At 41.7% G+C, this 21041-nt stretch overlaps 1 protein-coding gene across 8 annotated transcripts in view; it reads left to right on the top strand.

Annotated features, from left to right (window-relative positions):
- The window catches only part of CABIN1 (calcineurin binding protein 1), a 107666-nt gene that overhangs the window by 81066 nt on the left and 5559 nt on the right, over positions 1-21041 (top strand). For 6 of the 8 annotated variants that reach the window (XM_040080578.1, XM_040080573.2, XM_040080574.2 and 3 more), the window contains 3 exons: positions 416-1057; positions 1509-1583; positions 11244-11535. In XM_040080578.1, the coding sequence (XP_039936512.1) occupies positions 416-1057; positions 1509-1583; positions 11244-11535 (1009 nt within the window). Of the gene's footprint in view, positions 1-415; positions 1058-1508; positions 1584-9156; positions 9601-11243; positions 11536-11788; positions 11882-21041 lie in introns of those variants that run through there. The other 2 variants (XM_040080576.2, XM_040080577.2) reach the window with 2 other exon arrangements.

The raw sequence follows: 21041 nt of genomic DNA, 5'->3' as shown, positions 1-21041 counted from the left end.
AAGGAAAGATTCTTAAACTTGAGCTTGATCTGCAGCTGCCAAAAGAAACAGGTTTGGTCTTGATTTCAATATGTTAGAAGAAAAATTTGTGCAGTTAAAACCTTGGATTTCATTTAGTTGGATCCCTTAGCATGTACTGAAGTAATGAGGGAAAATAAACACTTTGGCTTTGGTTCAGCCTGAGTTGTTTACACTTCTCTGTGTGTTTTCACTTATTAAAATACTTCTAATTGTAAGATTTGTGGCCTGAATTAATTAATATTGAGGAACCAAAAAGAATGAACATAGAATAAATGCATTTTCTTCAGCAGGAGCAGTAATGAGAGGTACTTGTCAATATTCATGATAGTCACAGCTGTGCTCAAATGCTTTCTGATTTCACTGATAACAGAGAAGAATGATTTCTTTTATTAAGGTTTCAGAAGATCAGGGTTCCAAGTCTTCTGGCCTTGCTTCAGGAAGGATGACAACAGACGTCTCCAATAAAACCAGTGCTGAAGAGGGGAAGGACGTCCTCCCCAAAAAGGCAGTTTTATCAGATGGAGTAGTGCACAGTACTGAGAACGGAGTGAAGGAAGTGACCCAGGGACAAATTCCCAATGCTATGGACATATTGGAACAAGAGGACAGGAATGACAAGGAGATTAAAGAGCTTCCTGGCCCTGGTGCAGTTGAGCCTATGGATCTTGATGGCTATTCCAATGACCCTGAAAGAATTGATTCTTCGTGTAAACGCGGCGAGCCGGAGCGTCTGCAGTCCGGCAGGACCTCCAAGGACAGGGCTCCAGAGAGCCGGACTCCAGAACTTTCCTTGGAAGAGCTCAGTATCAGCTCTAAACACCAGCAGCAGGCAGCTAAAGGAACAGTTCAAGCAGTACCTACGGAAGAACCTGTCCAGAGGTCAAGCAGGAAGAGGAAATTGCTTGAGGATGTGGAGTCTGGAAAAACACTTCTGCTCGATGCTTATCGAGTCTGGCAGCAAGGTCAGAAAGTGATGGCCTATGACCTGGGCAAAATTGAGAAGATCATGTCTGAGACTTACATGCTGATTAAACAGGTACTGGATAATTAATTGTCATTTCTCTGTGTGGCCTCAGACATGGTTTTAGGATCTAACAGGAATTGCTAAACAAAGCAGTATGAAAATAGCCCTGTATCTGTTAAAATCTTGGGGAGATAAACACCTCCCAAAGAACCATTCTCTTGACAAGGCCATTGCTGGGGATAGGCAGTAGGACCCTCCACGTTTTGAAGCTAAATTTCTGAAATGAGTTAAGAGCTGTAGTCCCGCTTCCGTGGTGTGTTATCATCTAAATATTTGACTCGAGAGAGCTGGCTGTTTATCTTTGGATATGTGCTCCCAAATAACTTAAGGTCATCATTTTGCTGTAGAACTGCTGCTTGTCCCCCTTGCTCCCGTGCTCTACATCCCCATTTCATCTCAGCTTAATTAGATTTATAGATGAGCTAAGTAATTATGACTTCATTAGTTGTGATTCTGTGTTCAGGTGGATGAAGAAGCAGCACTTGAACAGGCAGTCAAGTTTTGCCAGGTGCATATGGGAGCATCAGCACAGAAACAGGTAAGCTCTGAAGCATTTAGTGCTGCTAACAAGCTTTTATGAGTCTGTCCAGGCAAATCTGAGTGTCTGCAGCACCTAGGATTACCCACTCTTCCTTGTATTGGTGTCATCTAAGATAACTTGGCTACATTAGTAGGGAGATCATCCCCTTTATTTGGGTCAGTGCTGCTGTTTATGGCAGGCTTGCAGGATAGTTTTCGTGCCCAAAAGCTGTTGGGGAAACCCCAAACGATCTTGAAATTGAAATATTTATGGCATGCTACAATTTTCCTAATGTGCACATCATAGCCCAGCATTTCATGGATGGTAATTACTCCTCTCTGCTCCCCGAGGGCTCCAGCCTCATCAGCTCCTGCTTTGCTGGCATTGCACTCTGCTCCAGAGACACCAGATAGATTTTCTTTGACTCTGTTAAAAACAAACTCTTACTCGGTTTGTTTTGGGCTTGTAGTTTCTGGGTTTACCCAGCAAACAATGACAAAAGCTTTAAAAAGGGGTCGTTATTTATCAGTCCTTAATGTGAAATCAAACACAAGAAGAAAACTGGATGAATGACATATTTATTGGTATTTATTTTGCAGCCCCAAAGTATTTACTATATTTGTATTTTCCATCATTTTTGTTCAGGTAAAATGTGCTTTTGTATAGTGCACCTCTTAGCAGAGTAATAGGAGGGGATGTAAGAGGAAAGGTAGGGTTTTTTTTTTCTTTTTAAATTTTCATGGAAGTAACTTTCTCCAATTTGTGCCTCTCAGGAAGTCAGTAACAGTGTTCCGTTGAACTATAGAAATGAACAGAAATGTCAAGAGAAGTATTTCGTAGAAGTGTTGGCCTGCTTGTAGCCTGGTATTTCAGGTTTTAAATTTTTTTAATAAATAAATGTTAGCTCAGCATGGTAGGTCTTTTTCAGTTTATTTTGGGGAAAAAATAGACGTCATCACACTGTGATTTATGACTTTAAAATAAAAAGGATTTTCTAGAAAGCTTCTTTAGAAAGTAATGTTACTGTTGCTTTTTTGGATGTGTTCACCTTTTCAAAAAACACTTACCAAATTCTCGTGTATCAACCCAATTCCTTGCTGGGCTCTCTTGAAGGTTCTGGGAATGTCACTGCAATTCCAGTTCTTCCAGCAGAGTCACTGGTCACTCAGGCACGTGACAAAACATGAGAATGAAAATGACAAAAATCCTGCGCACAAACTAACCCTGAGAGCAGACGCAATAGGTGAGCTAGTATTTAACAGCCCTGGCAGCAGTAAGATTTCCTGTGAAATCACTTGAAATAAAACATACCCCTTCACATGCTGCACTTGGAAGCTTTCCCTTTTAGGAAGCAGTCCCAGCTAACGAGGTTATTGCATCCTGCAGCCTCATTTTCATCTGCTTCGAGCAGGATCTTGCGAGCTGGGTGAAGCTGCTCGTCCAGCGCTGTGAATTAGTGTGGAGACACAGGAATAGCCACTCTTGTAGACATCTGTCTGTTTTCAGCAGGCTGAATCCTGTTTTATTTAAAATTGGCAAGTATTTGCCTTCTGTAAGCAAATGATGTCATCTATAGAGCTGCTGCAGCCGGGGGAAATGCTTTGTTCCTGGAGAGTTTGAGTGGGTTTGCAAGGCCTGTGGTTCTTCAGTCACTTAGCCCAAGAAATTGACAGTAAAATATAAAAAAAAAGCCACAAAATCCACCTTGATACACGTCTTTCTCAGCTGGCTGTTGTATTTTAAAGTTCCAGGTGTTACATGGTTTCTTTATGAAAGTTTTCACTTGCTACTAATATTAGGCTTTACTTAAATTCTGATTTTTCAACTTTCTTCCAGACCGGTCAGAGCTTCTAACCTAAATATTTAACAACTATGTTAAAACCTCCTGCTCTGCCTCTCCAGTCACAAGCAGGAAACAACAGAGCAATCAGTGAGTGGAACTGGACAAAGTGGGTCCTTCCACTTCTTGAGGAGATCTAATCTTTTTAATAGCTTGGCAATGCTGTGACCCTTTGACTTGCTTTCAGAAATCCTCTCTAGTTGTTACGAGTGGTGCACTGCTAACACGTCTGGAGCCAATGAGAAGCACATCACTTACAAAGTCAGCTAAAAACCTGGCAAGTGGCTGAGAAAGGTTGGCTCCCAGCTTTGAAGAAGGCAGAAAAAGTCAGTGGTACAAAATCTTGCTGTGATAAGTTCCAGTGAAGAAACTGGAGTGTTTTCCTTTGGGAGATTCCAGTAATTGATAAAAAATTGTGTTCTATGTAAGTTGCTGGGACATTTCTTTCAGTATTCAATATTCATCCTTTTTTTTTTTTTAGTGATATATTCATCCATTTCAACACATTTTGGTTCACAGTTTACAGAGTGGTGGTGAAACATTTTTAAGTGCTGATACTAATGCTGTTGTGGAGAAAGGTGTGGCCAAAAGCAATTCCTCCACTTTTTGTCCTTTTCCCTTTAAATTCTTACGTGTGAACAAGGCTTTTGATAATACACCTGTCAAATGTTCTGAAATCCAGGGGGGTTCACTGGGTCATTAGCAGTCAAGTAACTAAAGTTACGCTGGAGATTAATTGACATCCTGATCAAGCAGCATTTAGAACGTTTCTTGTTCTTTTCTTTGATTTTTCTGTCTGAGAATGTTATCTAAAAGATTTGCAGAGAAATCTGAAAGCAGTCATTTATTGCTCTGAGTTATATTTTTAGTCTTGCCAACTGTGATTTTCATATGAAATTAATGGTCCCTGGAAATGGAATACGAAGGAGGCCTTGTTGACGGAGGATGAAAGATTGAGGCAGGCTAGTTTGATTTTTGAAGCAGCATTGTCCTGAGGACCAAGGAGGGGACATATTGGCAGAAAGCAGTTCTAAGGATTCTAGATAATTAGAGAATTCCTAATAAGCCTTTCCACTGACTGCCTGAAGTTGCTCTTATGAAATTGTTCATTTTATGCTGTTAAGGATATATTGACATGGGAAAGTCATTGCAGTACAAGCTAGGATGAGGCTTTGTATTGCACAGAATATTCTATAAAGGCGTGTGGAGATGCTTCAGTGTAAGAACCCGTCTGTCTTCTTTTTTCCTGCAATCTGAAAAAGTATTTTTATTAATGTGGACTTAGTATTGAATTCCTTAATGCTAGAATTCCACCTTTCACCAGCGACAGTTAAACTGTCGAAAGTCACGACAGTTAAACCTGTGGTTGTGTGTTGGGATCTAATGTATCACTAATCCTGAGAACTGAATTTATATAAAACAAATTCCTTAAAACATCGTGAAAATCAACATTGCACACAGGGCTGGATTTAACATCTCTAAAAATACGAGAGTGTTCAGAGGCAAAGTTCCAAAATGCCACTGAGTCTCTGCTCCTGTGTCGTGACCCCTGAGAATATGGGGCTGTGTAGAAAGCCCTGGTAACGGGTGGTGTTGTAGGAGCTGAAATTTCTATTGGCTCTTCAAGGTATACTATATCATCCAAATGTCATGAGAAGGGGCTATTTCAACATTGCTGAGTTATTTAAGACTCACTGCTGCCTTAGCCAAAAAATCCTTGCTCTGGGACCAACTCCATCCCTGAAGTGTCAGGGAGAGAAAGGAAATTTTCAACTGCTCTTTTTCTGCTCCATCTGCCAGGCCTTGAGCTCTCCCTGCTTGGTTCTGGCTGCCCAAATCTCCCCTCTCCCCTTTTGCTTCACTCACCTCTTCCACAGGAACACCATGGCCACCTTCTCCCCCTGGCTGATGCCGAACTCCAAGTGCTTTCCCCATTTCCCTGTCTCAGCCTGTGTCAAAACACATCAGCAGATGTCAGTGTCAGGTCTAATTAAAACTGATGCTTCGTGAAGCTATCACCAGAGTCAAAACAATGAATTTTATTCCAAACACAATCAGGTTATGCAGAGGAGCCTTTTGGGCTCCTGCCAGGGTGAGCCCCGATTTTACAAAGTTTTGCTGCTGCTGTCATACAAAGGTGGTAGTTCCTGAGGGAAGGTGCTGGTTTATTGCCTCTCCTGCCCTTCTCTAGTTCCAAAAGAGGTAACTGGGGTCTTCTTTTCTCCTTCCACCCGTGTTTGCCTCTTCCCGGGGCCGGGGATGAGCAGTCTGAATCCACCACCTCGTACTGAAGAATTTTATGGGGTCGTTGGTGAGTTTGATCTCTGGGGGCTGTGCTGAAACCACACACAGGCAGCTCAGAGTGACTCTGGAGCGTGGCTCTGGTGATGGTACAAGTCCCTGGGCTGGACCTTACACCGAATGGGAGATTTCACCTGGAACAGGAGAACATTTTCTTCCGGGAGTGAAGCTAGAGGGCACTCCCGTGGATTTTTCCCCTTCTGCTGTGGAATGCAGTCAGCGCTGCAGTGACATGGGCTCTTAGGCATTTTTCTTCAAGAAGAAAACTTGAGAGTGACTTGTTTGAACTGCCTTGGGTGTCTAGAGTGTTTTCTTGTCGAATTCTCACATTGAAAAACCCCCACAACGCAACAAAACCGCCAAGCTGTTCTCTTCAGGAAACAGCTAAAAGCCTTCTGTAAAGGCACTTAGCTGGGAATGGGAGGAGATTAGGAGAATATTAAATAATTAGAAAATAATCATCTTCTACCTCATGTGTTTTCTCCCCTTTTTTGTTCCACCCACATGCTGCTAATTTTCATCTTTTCTTCCTGCACATCAAGACGTCAGAGACTGCTTACAGAAAAAGTTGTTTTTCCTCAGTTGTCTGTATGCTTTATTAATGCAGCAAAGATGACAAGAAAGGAGGGGGAAGGAGGAGGTGGGGATGGGGGGGGACAAAAGGACGAGCTCTTTCATGGTCTCCTACCAAAGGGTGACCATTTTGTTCACTGTTGCATTTGCCAGTTGCCATGGCATCCCCCTCTCACTCTATCCTGGAGGTGTATTCTTGATATAATTAACAGCTCTCCTCCTTCTGTCTCCTGCAGAAAGCAATCATTAAGTGAGCATGAAGGAAAGAAAAGACACTTTTTATCTTTTACTTTGTATATTAATGTTTTTCATCCCGCTACCTGGTCTCTCTTGGTCCAATAATGATGTTTTTTGTGTTGCTGCAGTATGGCTGCCAGTGGAGAGCAGGACATTTGTGTTAATGGGGGGTTTAGTTAGGCTAAAGTTCAATCACATCTATGTAAACCTTTGTTGTTTTCTATATACAAAGTGGTCTTGGGAAATACAGGGTTCTTCAGAATCTTGATCGTGGGATATTGCTGGTATTTCTGATGCACCTAGAGGAAAACTTCCGAGTGAGATTTCTTTCAGATGCTGCTGTAGAGAGATTGAGGGAAGGAAAAAAAAAAATGGATTGGCATAATTCAGTTAAAGCACAATATTGAGCAGGAGTTGGAGTGGTAATACTGTGAAATGTGGCCAGCATGTTGTTCAGGCAGTTTGTGTGACAGCTTCAGGTTTTGTGGGGATGTGCTGATGTTTTCCTAGAAATGCACACCTTGGTGTGAGCTGGGTTCTGACTTCAGTCCCACCAGAGTGCTAAACTCAGGCATGGGGGGAATTGGGAAACAAAACAAAACAAAAAAAATCACAGGAAAATGTTATGTAACAGTTGCAGTTCCAGCATCTTTCATTAGGAAACTTTTGTTGGGAAAACTGTCACTTTCCCTTTCTTCGGAACATTTGCTCGTTAATTTTTCCCACAGCCGCAGAGCACTGAGCCCTCCCAAAAGCAGGGCTGGGAAGGTTCCTGTAGGATTTCCTTGTTTTTCAAAATGTGTTTTGAAAAAAAAAAAATCAGTAAGTATGGCAAAAATAAACCTCTGCTCAGGTTCTCTGGTTTATGACTTCACAGGCTACAAAGTAAAATTTTTCTCATGTTTTATCTTAATGCTGGATTTCTTTTTGCTGCTGCTGAAGTGCCTCACTGGGAAACTGGAGGGAGCTATTTTTTCCAGTAACATCTGTGAAAAAATGCTGCACTTTTGCTGGTAATTTTATTGGTGGAAGGCTATCCCAGTGCTGGATTTCCAGCATTTTCCTTGCTTGCTTTTACATCAGCCTTCAACATGGAAGGGTTTGTTCATCCCCTCTGTGAAGCTGAATGAATTCTTTGAGGAGTGTGCTGAAATAGTCAAGGTTCTAACAAATAAAGAGACTGATTTTGGAACCTAAGTCAGAAATAGTCACAATTCACACAGACATTCACCCTAATTATTCATTTAAATTTCAGCTTCATGCATTCTTCAAAATGAAAAACAGTTTTTGTTTTGTTTTTTTTTTTACAGAAGAGAAATGATAGTGGGCTCTGTATTGAACCAGTGGATCATCCATGACACCTCATTTGGATATTAATAATAAGCCTTAAATATTTCTTTTATCCACTTTGATACGGTAGTCAATACAAAAGCAGACCCTTCAGTCCTCATGGGGTGTTTTTAAATCCAGAAGGAATTCCAGTCTTGACTAGAGGAACCTGTAATTACAATGAAAGACAGGAAGAAGTCAGATAAAAGAGTTTTTATCTTAATTCAGTTCTATTCACATGTTTTGTAAGTAGCATTAAATGTAAGAAAATAGTTGTTTCTTCTTGGTGACTAAAGCCACTATGTAACAGTGGTGGTAACAGAGGCACTGAGCATGGTGAGATGGATTGGAAAGGGGAAAGGAGAACTTCAGACTGAGTCAGAGCTGACTGAGTTTTGGCTTAGTACCACAGCAAAGTAAAAACTGAAAAATAATCTTCTGATGAGAAACCACATAAAACACTGGTAAAGGTTTGTCACTGCCTCTCAGTTTCCCACTGTCTGTCTGTGGAAAACAATTTTATTATCCCTTACTGTTGGTTTAGCAGTAGAGCTAGATGAACATAAAAGGTTTCTGGTAAATCCAAGGCTTGCTGTGGTGAGTTTTTCTGGGTTTATCTCTCAGCTGGGTGTTCCGAGGTCCTGTGTTTTCCTGGAGATCTGCAGGATGATGGAATGTGGCCCCAGAAGTTCTGAGCAGTGTACTTAGTGACACTCCCTGAGCTGGCTCTTTTGAGTAGCATCACTTACTGATCAGAGATGCTGGAATTCTTGCCCCTAAACCCAAGTCTTTTAAAGAACATGTGCCTCACTGTGGTTCTCATTTTAGCTTTGTGCTTACAGCTTTTGGATGGTCTTCAGTTTCTGAGTGCAGTAAAAATACATGAAGCAGGTTTAAATCCCTTTTCTTAAGGCTCTGTGAGTTGCAGAGTGCACAGTAGCCAGCAATGGGGGTTTTTAATGCTTGGCTCTGATTTTAAAGAAAGCTTTCTCCTTTTCCTTCCACCTCACCCCCTCTTTTGAGAAAACAAAGTCAGTGTGAGATTTTTATATTTTTCCTCCCAAAGTCTTTGTTTCATTGGGTTGAAAAGAACCTGTCTGTTTACAGCAGCCTGAGACAACTCTTCACCAGGCCACATCTGGAAAGTTCCCTTTAAAAGTATAAACACAATAATCTTTGTGTTGCTTTCTTTTGTATAAGGCTGCACTTTTTGACTACACCTTAGAATTTTTGGTCACGGTTTTCCTGAGTCAGAAACATCATGTTAGTTTCAGCTTTATTCTTTTTTTTTTTGTAAATAAAATGTTTCAGTTCTCTGGAAAAAGAGCTGGGATACTTCATCCTGGTGAGGAGAAGAATAATGGAGGATAAGGTTATGGAATCGTGATCTTCAGCAGAAAGGAAGGAACCAGACAAGAGGCACCATTTAAAGTTGCAGCAAGAGAAATTTGGATGAAGTGGTCGGAAACAATTGTTCACTGGGAAGGTGGTAGAGCACTAGAAAGGACCCTGGAGGGGCTCTTGAATCTCCTTCCTTGGCAGTATTTGGACTGGCTGGCCCTGGGCCCCCAGTACACTGGTGGAACTGGGAAAGCAGCTCTGCTTCCAGCAGGAAGTTGGGCTGGAGACCTCCAGAGGTCTTTTCCAGCAGCAATTATTCCATGGGATTGCACTCTCTCTAATAATTTTTTCTCTGAATACCATCCAAATGCCGCTGAATTACTTTCCAAATGTCCTGTTTCTGGTGCTGCAAATAGCTGTGCAGTTTTGTAGAAAAGTTGGAGGTACGGATCCATTTTTACATTTTATATGTACTGAAGTATTACCTTCGTGTGTTTCTCCAGAAAAAAAAAAACCAACTTGGATACAATACAAGCAGAGAAATGTCAGGTTCTACATCATCCATTATGCAAGTTAATGAAGTGCATGGGTGTGAAGGGCTTTCCCTTTAAATCACAGCTGAAAACATTTCCTCAAGTGAGCTCACTCCTGCTCTTCTGCAGTTTAATTTCCCTCAGGTTTGTGTGATCCCTTTTGTGTGTTGAGACCTTTAGTTTTGAACTGATGCTTTAAGCATCCAAAACTTGCTGTTTTCACATGCAGAATAGACCTTTTTTTGAACCTGTGGTAATTGTTGTGAATATGGCTGCTGTATTTTTATTTTTTTTATGTACACATAGAATCTGGCAGGTTTTAATTGTATGCTTTTTAGAGATTGATTAATCAAGTTCAGGAACTTCAAAAATACATTCTGCCAATTATTTTTTTTTTTAATGTACTTGTGTGCTCTCTACCTTTGAATTTTAAGTATGCATTTTCTCCACCTGAAAGTTCCTCTGTTCTCTCAGTGAAATTCTACTGACTTTTCTGGCTTTGTAATAAATCTTTGGACATCTAGGACATTAGGGTCCAATTTGATTTTACATTTGACAGCTGAGCCCTGCTCCTGTTTCAGACATTCATACTCTTATCATCACTGTTAAAATTAGGGTTTTTTTTTTTCTTGGCAGAGGTATGAGACAAACAATTAAACATCTGAGAATTCCATCTAACTGCATCTTTTATGGTCCAATAAATCTCCATTAAATGAAAACTGTAAAGAGTGTAAAATAAATGCTTTCTGTGGCCTCCCAAGCAAGAATACTTTATTTGATTACCGATAAGAGTTATAGAGAAGATATTCGTTTTACGGGTACTTTTATTCCCTTCTTTGGTGAATTTATGTCCCACTTCTACCTTCTGTCTGTGTAATAAATGGCATTGCATTAAACTTTTAGCACTGCCTTTGGTCTTGGTGCCTCTCTTTCTTGTGCACCAGATCTTCCCAAGCCTGTTTCAGCTGGACCTCGGTGTTACTCACTTCTGCACTTGTCAGGAATTTATGATTTGGAGTTAGGCTGATCTCTTATTTCAAGAGTGAATATGTTTTTCTATTTTCTCCATTTCTTCTCACACCATTCACTGCGAATTGTTTCTTGTGATAATTTGCAAAGTCTCTTTAAAGCACCGCAGATCTGTTTGTTCAGGTCAAGCGCTTGTCAACGTATTTTTAAAGGAAATAAATATGTTTCTGTTTCCAGGAGATTGTAACTCATGTTTAATTACGGAGTTCAGGAAAGTATGTTATGTTGTGAGGGATGTGTTAAATTAAACTTTGTAAATGTGAATAGGTGCTCAAGTGCTAGTTTGATAAATAGACCATAAAGAACAGAAAAATAATCCACAAAGGAGCAAAGATTTCTTTAGAATAGTGCTTGAGTCACTGTTCTGTTATATTCACTTTAAGGAGAGTGTTTGCTGTGTCTAAAATGTGCTGCTTGCAGCACTCAGTGGAGCAGGTAGCTCACAGTTAGCGACACGCAGACATTTTCTCACCGTTCCCCTTTTTTTTTGCACAGTTGACGGGAGAAGCACCCACAACCCCAAAGCACACCAAGGACAACCGAGAGAGCTTCTTCCCGGTAGCACCAGCCACACTGCATCCCACCCCAGTGCATCCAGACACTGTGACTCCTGAAAACCTCCTGAGACTGAACGACCTGCATTCCAAATCCAAACCGGCCTCTTCTTCCTCCTCCTCCTCCTCCTCGGCATCCTCGGTGCCGCCGTCGCAGGAGCCGCAGCGGGACGCGGAGCAGCCCCGCGGCCAGGGCGCAGAGGCTGCCCCCGGCATGGGGGATGCTGCTCGGGGTAAGTCTCAGCCAGGAGGAACCTTCTGTTCCCCTCTCCTCACTTTCCACACGGTGACTTAGCGCCTGAGTTCTGCTTCTGTCCCGTTCTCTGATGGCTGCACCGCGTTCAAAAGGCTGCGCAGGTTTTGTCTCGGTCCTGCACGATCAGTGCAGACGTTAATTTGTAGGATAGATTAAAAGAGTGAGCGCTCTCTGTAACTTGTATGTGAAATCATGAAATAGCAGCCTGAAAATAGTCATCTCTTTTACAGAATTGAAGTCTCCAGCAACATTAGAAGTAAAAATACTTTGTTTTCTTCAGTGAGTTGAGGATCCAGTTCTTTCAACGTTATAAAAAATTTAAGGTATTTTAAAGTGATTACAATTAAAATAAACTGGTGAGCAGCCTTCAACTGTCTTGATTAACATAATTAGCTGCACAGCTCTCACTGCCCAGCATATGTGAGTGTGGAGACAGATAACACTGATGAACAGGATTCTACATGGTCCCGAAGGTTAGCTCATCATCACTATTACATTTCACATTTCAGAAAAGAAGCATCTGACAGGACCAGCGTGTTGGAATGTGTTATTTATAGGCCTGGTGTGGTAATATGCCAGGTCAGTGCACAGGAAAGGATTGAAGAAACCAAACAAATGTTATTTATTCTATAGCATGATTGTGTGGTTTGTTTATGACTGTATTATGCAATTGGTCCTATACAGTCTTCTAGATGAGGAAAGAAGAAATGAGCATGCTGTCATGGCAGGCTGGCTCGTTAGCAGCCAAAATTGCTCTGTGCTGGGCAATACTGATCCACTCTGGGGAATGAAGTAAGATTAGAGCCCATTTCAGACTTGCCTCGGGTGCCCAGAGAGGTTGGGAATATTTGTGGGACACTGAGCACGTTAAGGTGGCACAGCACCTGCCGTAGCCTGTACTTCCTTGCAACTTTAGCAGAAACACTGTCTGAAAAAGCATCTGCTGCTGCCTGTGCTCACTCCATCTGTTCACAAGCCTGGGCCCAGCACTACTCACAAAATGCCTTAGACAAGTCATGGGAGCCCAGATAAAGTTATGAATGAAGCACATACAGAACAGGTATTGTGGAAAATGATGCATGAAGATGCAGTGGAAATTGCGTCCAGTTTTGTGAGACAGGACGTTTGCTTGGTTTGGAATCATAAAGTTGGGCTTGGTTAAGTTTTCGTCTTTATACTTCTGGTATGTCATTTCTTTCCTTATGTAATCAGCCTTGGGATTTGAATGCACATACTCTGAATTCATCAGCTCTGGAGAGCTAGTTAGGGAGAAATAGGTTTTCCCAATTTGCTAATCTCTGAGTACAGAACAAAATTGAAATTTAACATCTAGTATCAGCCGTTTTATTCTCTAATTTTCATTTTTCCCAGTTCCAGGGAGAGATTGTCTTAGGAAGGGAAGTGAGAAAAGGGGAGCGATGAGGAAGGAATGGCTTAGTCTGTGTGTAAATTACATTTGTTACTGTCCTTGGGAAGCAAAAGAATGGAGTTGCCTGGTGTCATAAGATGTCTTGTCTGGCTTGTTCAGCAGGGAGTCAGCTGGGTTTGTGCCTAGACAACAGGGGAGGAAAAAGTGAATCCTCTGTGAAGCTGTTACATACTTACTAAGGAGACTGGCGTAGGAATGACAATGCTGATAAGAACTCAAGCATTCTTCTGGTTTTCAAACAGAACTCACGAGCATTTCTGATGTGCTTTCATCTCTGCAATTCCCCAGGCCACGTCGCAGTGATTGGAACATTTATTTGAATCTTTTGACTTTCTGGGCTTTGTTAAGGTTGCAGAGTTAGATTTTGTTCGCTCTGCTTTGATGTTTTTATCCATCATCTTGGTTGAGGGAGATGGAAGGGTTAGCTGCCAGAATTACACCCCTGAAACTGAAGATCAAGAGGCTCTGTCTCCAAAGCTCAGTGCTGAATGCCTGTGTTGAATCTGGCTCTCAGCCCTACCTGACAGGTCATTTCTCTAGCTGAGAGAGACACCAGTTACTGCTGTGTCCTTTCTTCTTCTTTTCTTTTTAATTCTCCTACCTTTGCATTCACCTCCTCTAAAAAGAATTATTTATCATTCTGCCTTCTATTAGTTCTGTTTGGGTAAAAACTCCTCCCATTTCTAGAGTAAACTATTTTCAACTTCTTTGTCTCATCACCTCTACCTGTGCCTACTTACTCATGTGGAAGTATTACACGTCAGAGAGTATTAGCTGCTCTCATTTTCTCGGATTTCCCAGAAAAAGGATTTGTTTTTCCAAGCACTGTTGATGCTGTACTACTCATTTCTGATGTAAATATTTTCCTGGGATTTTCTCTAGTGCATGACTAACTGGTGCAGGATGCAGCGTGATGGAGTCCAGCAGCAGAGGGATGATGGAGGCACTTTCAGCAAGACACCTTCCTGCATTTGGGTATAAATGTCCTTGGGACTCTTAGCCTTCCTAGCTCAGCCTGACATTTCTCTGGGGAAGCTAAAATAGGGCAATTAAGGTAAATTCCCTCCAGCCTGTCACACTGTTCCAGTATTACATGGTTCTAAATTGCTGAAAAATCTTGACATTTTCTTCTTCACTGTCCTTATTGCAATAATGATTTTTATGAGGAATGAACAGGGAAACAATCACATTTGAGTTCTGATACCAGGAGAAGGTTTTATACCTGGCATTATTTAAAGTTCTGTGTTTTGCTTAAAGCCAGCTATTTACCAAGTTGGAATATAAAATCCAAGTAGAAGACTCCCAACTATTAATTTTTTGTCCATTTAAGGCCTAAGCAGTTCAATATGAAAGCAAGGTCATGATAAAGCTGTCCAGACTTAGAAATTCAAAGGTAGAGAAGACAATTCTTTGTGTTGTGCAGGGAAGTGGCACTCCATAAGCCATGGGAATATCCTGCTGTAATTTCAGATGTTTGTAAAATGGGCACAACAGGGAAAGTAGAGGTGTAAATATAGCTCAACCTGTAGAACTCTGAGAGTGTCAGAAGCACAAGAAATAAATACAAGTGAGGACAGTTGCATGGAAAGATGAGCAGGCTATGGCACAGAGAGCAATGAAGTTACTAAATTGTTAAAGTGTGTGCAGGCAGCTGCAGAGTCCTCGAAAAGCAAATGTTAAAGAGGGTTTTGAAGTAGGAAGTCCTAAGATGCTTTTAGTTGTAAGGAGCATCTTTTTCTGGAAGTCTGCAACTCAGTTTATTTTAGCAACTGTTGCATGACCTTAGGTTGATAGTGGGTTCTCAGAAGACTGAGGAGACTGAATGTTTTCCTAAGGCATCACTACAGAGGGTGTAAGCCATCATTTTGCACTGATAGCATCTCTTTGTATTAAAACAGTGCGTGGCACAAGGACCCACCGCGACTCCTTGCAGCTTCTGGATACCCAGACATCGGTGGGCATCCACAATTCCTGTTTCTGGGTGAAATAATGGAGATTGTACTTTGCCATCATAAGCTGAGCTTAACCTCATGCTGATCTCAGTGGCTCCTGAGTTTTCTTGGCATGAATTTCCAAAGGCAAACAAAGATTTTAAGAGGCTGTAGTTCAGTGTTTTGACAACTTTCTTTTTACGTAAAAGTATTTGGCCCTGTTGGCCATGGCTTGTTTGAACAATGCACTTTAATTCAAATTTTCAGGTACTTCTTAAATGACTGTAAATAGTAACATTCAACCCCCTTAATTGCAATCAGTGTCTTACCTTGGTTTTTCTTCTGTTGAATTCAAAACTGTGCTGTAGAGTACAGAGTTATTCTCGACAGATGACTCAAAAAAAGATGAAACAGAAAACATTAGGCAAGCCAAGGACCTGTGGCCTTGTGTGAGCTGCCTTCATATTGCAGTTACCTGGCATGAAGCTTCTCTCTCAAATGCTTGTGTTCTTCTGCTCTATTTTCTTGTGCCACTTGTGTGCATCTTACTTTCACTACTTTCTCCTCAGTTTCCAGTGTTGACTTCTTCTGGTTTTTGACAGCTGTCTTCCTCAGTTCCCAAGGGATTTCTCCTAGGCTTTAAAACCTCTCCTTTAAATCTTGCAGCCCCATCCCATGGGTGCTGTCCTGGGCTAGAAGCTCCTGCCCATGTGTCAGTGACTGAAGAGTCTTCGGTGGCAATCAGCCAGGCTTCCTCCAGTGAGCTCTGCACGGGCTCTCTCTGATCCCTTGCTGCTTCAGCCTCCTTGGCATTGGTATTCTCACTTCCCCTTGTCTGATCCATGCTTTTCATGAAGCTTTTTATTTTTCACAATGGGTGTGCTCTGAAAACAACTTGACTGCTGGATGTCAGCAGGGGTTTCCTGTTTGTGAATGACTTCTTAATTCCTTTTCACAGTGCTCAGACAGTACCAGTCAGTCATGGCTCTTCCTCTTCCCTTTGTAAAAGTATGCTGAATTGCCTCCTGTCGAAACAAACTCATTCCAGAAGAATTTTTTCGGTACACTTAATGTCTATTTCTGATATCTACACTTCAGATTCCTTAAGTTTTATTTACTCAATCCAGTGTAGTGCAGAAAATCCTTTGGCATTAAAACTCCTAATTTTTGTGTACCTATGTTGGATCAGTAAGAACAAATAGGGCAGGGGCAGCAGCTGCTCAGCAGAGGCAGGTGAGGTGATGGTCTGGAGCCAGGGTTTAGTGCACTCAGGGGAGGTCTGTGCTCTAGGAGGCTCCCTGGCCCTGTGCACTCTTAGATCTCCCTGAAAATCCTGGAGAGTCATTGCCCTATGGATGTCTTGCACTACTGAAACCTGGTTTTTTGGAGATTTTTGGAAAGGAACACGGAGCAATGCTGTACGGTTACAATATGGTTCAGTTTCACTAGTTTTAGATTGCTGTCAGCAGCATAGAATTTACATACATCCCTGCACAAAGGCAGACGGAAGAGAGATGTAGTTATAAGTCCTCTGCATAGGTATTGTGTTGCTTACAAAGCACCTAGAAAATTGTGGGGTGTCATTACATTCACGTAAGAGCTTTTTCTGCCAGCTGCTTTTGCTAATTTCCTTGTGCTCAGCTGGCTGTCAGGGCAGAGGAGGGTGAATATTGATGGCAAAGGGAAGGTCTTGCAGCTTTTGTTAGGTAACTCATAGAGAAATTTCAGAAGCAGGAGACTGCAGATGACTGTTCCTGTCCACAGGTGCTTCTGTGATGCTCTCCAGGTGATGTGTCCTTGCTGAGTCAGATATTAAACAAATATCAATTAGCTGTGTTTTGATAATGCCATTTGAAAGTTCATGTAATTGAATATCAAGCTGTTGTCTTTTTGATCTAGGCTCGTTGTTTGCTCTTTTAAATTGAAGTTTTGTTAAAAAAAAAAAATAAAGTTAGGATTGAACTTCATGGTTTTTCTTTACCTGCGTGCATGCCAGCTTTCTGCACCTCTAGGACAGCTGGTGGTGGCAGGAAATGGTTTAGGACACAGGAATTCCACTGTCTCTGCTGTTAGACTGGTCCCAGCATGGCTGTTAGGGGGATCTGGGAGTTAGTATGGGCCAGGGACTATTTCCATCCAGGGAGCAATTTCAAAGCAGCCACCTGTTCTAAGTTTTAGTCTCGTTAATGTTCTGTGGCAGCTGACCTCAGCATTAGGAAGAGTTTTGGGGTATGTCTCATTCGATTGTACAGTACACTCTCCCTGCTCAGGACCCAGTGATAAATATAGCACTGTGCTGTGCTATTGCACTGCAAACTTCTGCTCACCAGACTGCTTGGATTTCTTTTATTTCAGGGGGCAATGGAGCTTGTGTTCTGCAGCTTTTCGCCTCCAAAATTACTCCGATGCTTAATTTTTAACATACGACTTGGTGTGTCAGCTTTGAATGTAATTTCCTGCATTTGGCATTTCAAGTCAAATACTTCTTTCTACAGCTCTATGCACTAAAAGCACTTGGCAGAGCTTTTTTAGAAATAAATTTCGTGGCAGGATATTTGGAATGAATTTAGAGAAAGCAGGGCTACCCGGTATCTGCCACATCCTGTGATGAGCTAGGTAGCCTCGCTCTCTGTTGTGCTCTGGTACCTCGTGGCTAAAGGCTCTGTTGTTTCTGTGTTTCAACCTCCTTAACTCTCTTCAGCTGAGCTAATTTGTGTTCCAGTGCAGACTTTCTGCTGATTTAGTAGCACAGCTCACAAGGAAACTCTGAGCTCCTTCAAATTCAGGCTTTCCATGGCCTTTGTAACTGCTGTGTGGGGGGAAAAAAGCTGTATTAATTCCCAGCACACTGGAGAGCAAGGCAGATGGAATAGAGAAAATGAATTGTTTTCACATTAGTATTATTCCTTGGAAACGTGGTAAGATACTTCCTCCACTATGTCAGGGAGCAAAGGATCGGAACCGTTTCCTTTGGGTGGAAAAAAAAGAGTCTCTGCCTTGTACAGTAAATGAGCTGTGTGAAGAACTGTGTGTGCTGTGGGTGGCCACCAGTGCAGAGTAAACCAGTTGCTACTGGGACTAGGAGGAGAAGTGTTTCCTGGAGTCTGGAGGCGCCCAGGATTCAATCCTTACTCCTTTGAAGTGGTTGGAAGGCAAGGTGGTACAGATCAGCTCAATCCTGCTGCTGTATTTTCGGGTTCTTTGTCTTGACACACACAACGGCTGGGGGGAGGTGTTTTGCAGAGGGATGAAGGCAAGTGGTGCAAGTGCTTTATTTAAGCGCTTGAGGTTGTTGTCTGTTCACTTCTCCTTGTATTTTCTTTTGAAATGATGTTAATATTTTGTCCTGGAGTTCAAAGCTCAGCTCCTTCTTTCCTGCAATGAAATGGTGCTTTGTGCATGCACTCTGTGTTGCCTATATTCTTTAACATATCTGTGCTGTAATATTTGGAACTGCTTCCGTTAGAAACTGGAAAAATGCTTTTTTTTCCCGGTGCTAGTCACATTTTCTGAGCTTGTCTTTCAGTTGTAATGTAAGAGGTCTAGTGCATGACTAAAGAATTTTTTGAAACTCCATATAAAATGTTTTATAACACTGATGTCGATGCCTCGTACCTGACAGCACGATGAAATCAAATTAATAAGTGTTCAGTGCAGAGGGACCGGAGCAGCTGCTTACTGGTTACAGCAGTACTGCTTTTAAACTTTCTGCACATCTCCAAATTGCCGAGTGATGCTTTTTGCCAGCGTTATTTTGGATTTTTACGCCCGTCGGAAGAGCAGAGTGAGCGGCTGCGGTCGGGGTTGTGTAACCCGCGTGTTCGCGGCGTGTGGATGGATGCACGGAGTGCATTCTGTCTATGGAGAGCTGGGGAGAGAGGATATTAACCGTGATGAAGTCATGAACCCAGGCGCCCGCTATAGGCATCTGCAAACACTGGTTACCCTGGCAACAAGTGGGAAGAGGTTGGAGAGGAAAGCTGGAGTAGGTTGTTGCGTTGAATTGTTGTCAGCTTGTTTCTTCCTCACTAAAGCGGGGAGATGTTGAAAGGTATGATGTCCCTCTTTCTGTGTCGTGTGCTGTTTTGTATGTATTCAGGCAGTTGTTGGGAAAGGGGGGGGCTAAAAAATAATGACTTGTAATCCAGCTCGATGGGAGAGGAACTTTTCAGTATCAATAGTGACGTGCATCGCAAATCTGTGCTTTTCTCGGTGTGCTTGATTTTTGTGTGCTGTGTTGTGAGAGTGCTAAATGGGTCTCCAGAGTACAGCACCTGCCCCATCCTCAGCCTGGGGACAAGGGTCTCGTGTGTGTTATATCTTCAGAAGCTGGTTTTATTTTAAACTGGGTTTGTGGAGCTAATGTTTGAAAACCTGCCAAGACAGTGCAAGTACTGGGTAGTTCCAAAAGATTTATTAACTGATGGGAAATCTGAGCTTCTGAACACCTTCAGAATGTGCTGCACTTAGAGATTCTGGTGTTCTCACACTTGTGCAGAATCCTGTGGCTCAGGAGTTAGTGGAGTCTTTACCTCCCTGGGGAAAGTTTTTATTAGAAGAACTAGGACATTATGTGCAGGGCTTTAACAGCATCTTCCTCAAAACAAATATTAAAATATTCTCTTCAGAAATCCGTTTGAGACAAATAATGAGGGGATCCAACTGTATATTTCTCCTTGATTGTCCTTCCTTGTTTTGACCTTTTTGTCTGTAATGAAAAAAAAGAATATCTATGTAATATATTAAAGTATAAATTATGATATGTACACCGAAACAACCAATTCTTGTTATTTTCAAGAAGTCTAAAAATTATTTTGTTTATTAACTTTATTTTTAACTTGATCACTTGAGTAGCATTGTTTCTATTTAAATTAAAAAAAAAAAAAATAGAATTGCAGAGTCCTGAAAGAATAAAGTGTATGACCTGGGCAGGGAATAGAAATCTGTGACTGTATTGAGCATCTCTGACAGCAAGGGATTGATTAACAGACAGTGGTTCTTGATTTCTGTTGTACTGAAAGGCACATTCTAATGGAATATTAACAAATATTGTTTCCAGAAGTGCAGTGATAGAAATACACACTGTGCCAGACTCCTGCCCTTTCATTTCCGTTCACTTTGACATTAAAAATTGTTATTTTATTCCAATTTAAATCTAATTTTACTGTACTGTAAAACTGCATCTTCAAAACTTGGAAAGATAGGTTCTGGAAGATGGAGATGTATATGAGGATGCTGATTGCTCTTGAGAGAACACAGACTGACACCAGTCTTGTAGCATCTTCCTAGAAATAGGCTGCTCAAAAGAGCTTTTGTCAGTGGGCCATAATTTAGTTAAAATAAAGTACAGCAAATCAGTTTAAGCAATGCTATATCTTATAATTAAACAAATATTGTAATCAGCATAAGAAGTAGAGTTTTGTCATTAAATAATAATGCAAATCAGAGCTCTTATTATGTATTGTGAACTAATAAGTCTCTAATGTAGTTAAGTAGTAGAGTAGATACAAAACTGCTCTCAGCAGTGTAGTTGAGGCTGTAGGATTTGCAGTTTATTTGTATATAGTTTTATAGCTGCTAAGTTAATTACTGGTTTGTGTTCTGGGTTAATAAGCGGGTAAGAAAGATTCTGTTAGTACTTACCCAGGCCACTTGAGATGGTGATTCTGGAGTGCTGGAGTCGGTTAAGAACGAGTTGGCTTCTCCTCTGTCTTGTGGAGTAATCTGAAATCATCGTCATTTTCACCTTGCTTTTCTTCAGCTGTCGGTGTGCTGCTTGCTCCTGTCTTGGATCCGGTGCCTCGCAGCCATGCCAGTGTGGGGGTGCTCTGGGTTTGGGGTGCAGCACTGTGCTGCTCCTCGGGCAGCCTGGGGTTAAACCCCCTCTGCAAAGGGCAGGCAAGACCCAGGGATCCTTCAGCTGTCCTCAGCTTCTTCAGAAGGGAAACAATGCTTTGGGATTTTCCTGCTCAAGATTCCTGCAGTTAAGCGCTTCCTTCTGCGTTGTTTCTCTGCTGATTTGGTCTATTAATACATGTACAGATGCGAGAATTATTTTTGTTTTGAAGTATCCAGAAATGTGCAAGAGAGTGCTGAGAGTGAGAACAACGTTCATCTGCATTA

The sequence above is a fragment of the Hirundo rustica genome, chromosome 17 (assembly GCF_015227805.2).
Source record: "Hirundo rustica isolate bHirRus1 chromosome 17, bHirRus1.pri.v3, whole genome shotgun sequence".
In the NCBI taxonomy this organism is placed as follows: Eukaryota; Metazoa; Chordata; class Aves; order Passeriformes; family Hirundinidae; genus Hirundo; species Hirundo rustica.
The sequence above is the reverse complement of the archived record's forward strand: the minus strand, read 5'-3'. Positions and strand labels throughout refer to the sequence as shown.